Source organism: Nanorana parkeri, unplaced genomic scaffold, assembly GCF_000935625.1.
Source record: "Nanorana parkeri isolate BGI_ZX_2015 unplaced genomic scaffold, ASM93562v1 scaffold1093, whole genome shotgun sequence".
In the NCBI taxonomy this organism is placed as follows: Eukaryota; Metazoa; Chordata; class Amphibia; order Anura; family Dicroglossidae; genus Nanorana; species Nanorana parkeri.
The window spans coordinates 101,597-105,416 of NW_017307361.1; the positions used below are offsets into that span (position 1 = coordinate 101,597).

The 3,820-nt window shown below is 44.6% G+C and overlaps 1 protein-coding gene across 1 annotated transcript in view; it reads right to left on the minus strand.

The window, feature by feature from the left end:
• The window catches only part of LOC108796330 (coiled-coil domain-containing protein 34-like), a 36,858-nt gene that overhangs the window by 32,097 nt on the left and 941 nt on the right, over positions 1–3,820 (minus strand). Inside the window, exon 2 of the mRNA XM_018567789.1 lies at positions 2,629–2,767. Within this exon, the coding sequence (XP_018423291.1) occupies positions 2,629–2,767 (139 nt within the window). The remainder of the gene's footprint in view (positions 1–2,628; positions 2,768–3,820) is intronic.

The window sequence follows — 3,820 nt, forward strand, 5'->3', positions numbered from 1 at the left end:
CCCGCCCACCCCCCCCCCCCTTGCCCCTGAACTTTGTCCTTCAGGTCCCTCCTCTGCTGATTGACAGCAGGCAGTGGGTGGGTGCTACTGCAATTTGAAATAGCCAATAGCAGGCCACTGCCTGTTGTGTTTACATTCAGCTGCCTCAGCTGGCAGCTGTCATTCCCCAGCTAAAGCTTTGATGTGAAAAGGGGTCTATTATATAATGTTACTTTAAAAAGAACCTCTCATCTCCAATGTGCTAACACATAGGGCCTTGTGAGCTCCCCCCTTGTGGTCTTGTGATAGCAAAGAAAAAATTAAGCAAAGAAAAATTAAGCAAAGAAAGTTGAATAAAAGAAAAATCTATTTAAAGTGACATTAAAAAGGATAATCCCCCCCCCATGATAATATCAGCTAGAGCTGCAGCTAACGATTATTTTCAAAATCGATTAGTTAGCCGATTATTAAGTTCGATTAATCGGTTAATCGGATAAACAATAAAATACATTTTAAAAAATGGCTCCAGTGATGGGACTACTAGTTTGTATTGAGATTGAAGTCCATCACAGGAGCAAGCTTGGAGCGGTGGAAGTAAAAAAAATTTTAAAAAGTGTGGTGCACAATATAGTGAAATGGAAAGTGTAAAATTATACAGCAATGAATGCAGAATGGCACCGGCTATAGAGGAGCACAACAAATCCCAGCAATAGTACATTATAGCTGGTGGTATTCTGCATTGCGCTGTATAATGTACTGTTGCTGGGTTTTGTAGTCCTCTATAGCCAGTGGTATTCGGCATTGCACCACTGTATAATGTATTATTGCTGGGATTTGTTGTAGTACTCTATAGCTAATGGAATTCTGCATTGCGATGTATAATGTATTATTGCTGGGGTTTGTAGTCCTCTATACAGCGCAGTGCAGAATATTATCCAAGTGTGCGGGTCTGGCAGCGGTGAGCGTGAGTTGGGGAGGAGGTGCGGAGTGCAGCGTGTGTGGAGCCGTGAACAGGGCCAACTGATCGGAAGCCGATTAATCGATTTATTGAAAAAGTTGACAACTTTTTCAATAATCGATTATGTTGATTAGTTGTTGCAGCCCTAATATCAGCACTTACCTTAAATGATGTCTCTTAATCCAATCTTCCTCTTCTTTCCTGGTGTTTTCCTCTGTCCCTCCAGCGGTGCGGCGGCTCTCCGATTCAGCGCTGACTCCTCTGTCCTTGCAGGCACTTCCGATCCAGCGGTGTCTGCATGCGGGTGAACGCATCCATAGACTTACCTTGCGTCTCTGCTCGTCTCCCGGCCAAGAATCCGAACTGCGCATGCGCCCGCCACAAGATCCTTTTTCGGCCGCCTGAGCAGTTTCGGATTCTCGGGCGGGAGTGTGCAGCGAAAACAAGGTAAGTTTAAACCGCTGTTTAAGCGTTTTTTTTGCTTGATAGCAGTAGATACAGGCAAAAAAAAAAAAAAAACGGAGGGTTTAGAACCCCTTCAAGTCCCCTGCCCCTGTGAATGCGCGCATACTAACGGAAACACAAGTTGGGTGGACCTACATGCGAAAATGACAATTGCCCTACACGTCAGGTATCTGCGTGCGCGCCAATTAAAACTGTAATTGAAAATTACAACCGTTGTTGAAAATACAGTTGTTAGTTTAAAATAAAATCAAGCTCCTGACTTTTTTAGCTGGCTCCTAAAATCAAATCAAATTTGTCAAGCCCTGCAGTAACATATTTTTAACCTGACATAACAATAGAAAACATTCTCAATTTCTTTTTTATTTTTTATTGTCTTGACCATAAATAAAAAGGAAAAACAAAAACACTAATTTTCCCTTTACAAAAATCTTACATGGCAATGCTTATGAAACATCTTAATACACAAAATATTTATTTGCAAAAAGATCTGTAAAATAAAGGACACACTATTGTGAGTCACCTACTCCTGCCATGCTATACAACACAGAATATTGAAATCAGCGTAAATCTGCAGAATATGTGATCAGGCTCCATCTTGTCTACAATTTGGACTTGGGTCTCGTTCACACCTAGGGGTATTGCATATGCGCGTTTGTCACGCGTTTTTTTACCGCGATTCGCTGTAAAAAAGTTGTGCGACAAACGCGTTTCCGAAGGCTACTTGGCTGTATCCCAATGGAAACGCGCAACAAAACGGCCCAAAGTAGTACATGTACCTTTTATGGCGTGGGCCGTTTTGCAGCGCGTTAGGGACGGGCGGAAATACGCCAAGGTGGGAACGAGACCATTGACTACAATGGGATTTATATTTTTGAGCGTTTTGTAGAGCGTTCGTTGAGCGTAGAACACGCTACAAAACGTTCAGGTGTGAACGAGGGCTTACGGTGAGCATCCTCACACTGTTGACACCCCTGAACCCTTTCCCCTCCTGTCACCTCACCAAAATGATTCCCAAATTCACCTATCAGACAAAAGTAGGCAAACCCACCGCAAGTCTGGCTTCAGGTTTCAGCTACCCCAGGGCAACCTTGTATAAAGACAGATTTCATCAAATCAGTTTAGGATTAGGATTGAAAGATTCATGTTGGAGGAACACATTGGTGAAAAAGATTTTTGGTATTACATTGGAATCTGCTCGTCAAACAAATCCTTTACATTGTATTTACCTCAGACATTTTCTTCTGCAGCTCCATACGACATCGTCTTTCTTTGTTCAGCAGCCACATCTCCCAAGGAGAGAGGTGCATGTCTGCTAGAGACTGTTCAATTACCCAGGTGCCCTTTCCTTTATCCAAGGTCAGATCACTATAATAAAAAAAAAAAAGGAGTACAGCTGCTCAAACAAACATTCAGATTACACTTCATACTGGACTGCCAAAATAATGCATATGTCACATATATTTCAAGTAGTCAGAAGCTTTAATAGGAGAACTATGAGGTGAGTGATTTTCACTCAGCCTTAGGCCTTGTTCACACCAAACGCAGAGCAGATCTGCATGTGTTTCTGCACACGCAGTGCAGTGGGTTGTGTCGCGTTTGATGCGTTCCGGGCTGTTTTTGGTAAAAAAAAGTTTTAGGTTAAAATGGGCTTTCAGTGTGTTCCAGGGCGTTTTTGATGCGTTCCAGAGCAGGTAAAAAAAGGGCCTGCTGCAGCTTTTTTGCCTGCTCTGGAACGGAACGCTGCGATGTGAATTGGAGCTAAAAATACCATTGGAATACATTGGACAGTTTTGCTCCGGTCTGTAACTGCTCTTCTCCTGGAACGCGCTTGGTGTGAACAAGGCCTCATAATTTGAGCCGACCTGCGACAATGAAACTGTCACACGTCGGCTCAATAGATCGGGAAGTGAGCGAACACATACCGTCGCTCGCTCATTTCTCGATCCTGTCCCTGTAGAGAGCCGTGACTGTCACTCACGGCTCCCTGCATGGATTCCCCCCCTCCGATCCTCCAGCGCTGACTGGCGGAACGGATGGGGGAGGGGGCGGGTACTGCTGGCTCTGCCTCTAGATAGGCAGAGCCAGATGTCAATCACGCACCTGGGTGGATCTCAACAGTAATGTCGGGATCCGTCCCGGCTGCTGCAGTCTGTAGCTGTAGCTCGCGGTATACTGAGCTTTGGACCACGGGAGGACGCTGGTTTGTGTCCTCCCGTGACCCTTAGGAGAACTATGGGGAAAAACACTGACCCCATAGTTCTCCTTTAAAGTAAGCCCCTAACTGATCTCTATAGCCGCAGACACTGTGGAGCAATTGACCCTCAAATTTCACAGCAGAAGTTGTTAGGTCATTGTTTCAGCAGCTCAGCTATCCCATCTTCCTGTGCACCTGTTCTGTGTTTACATTAGAGAGTTGAA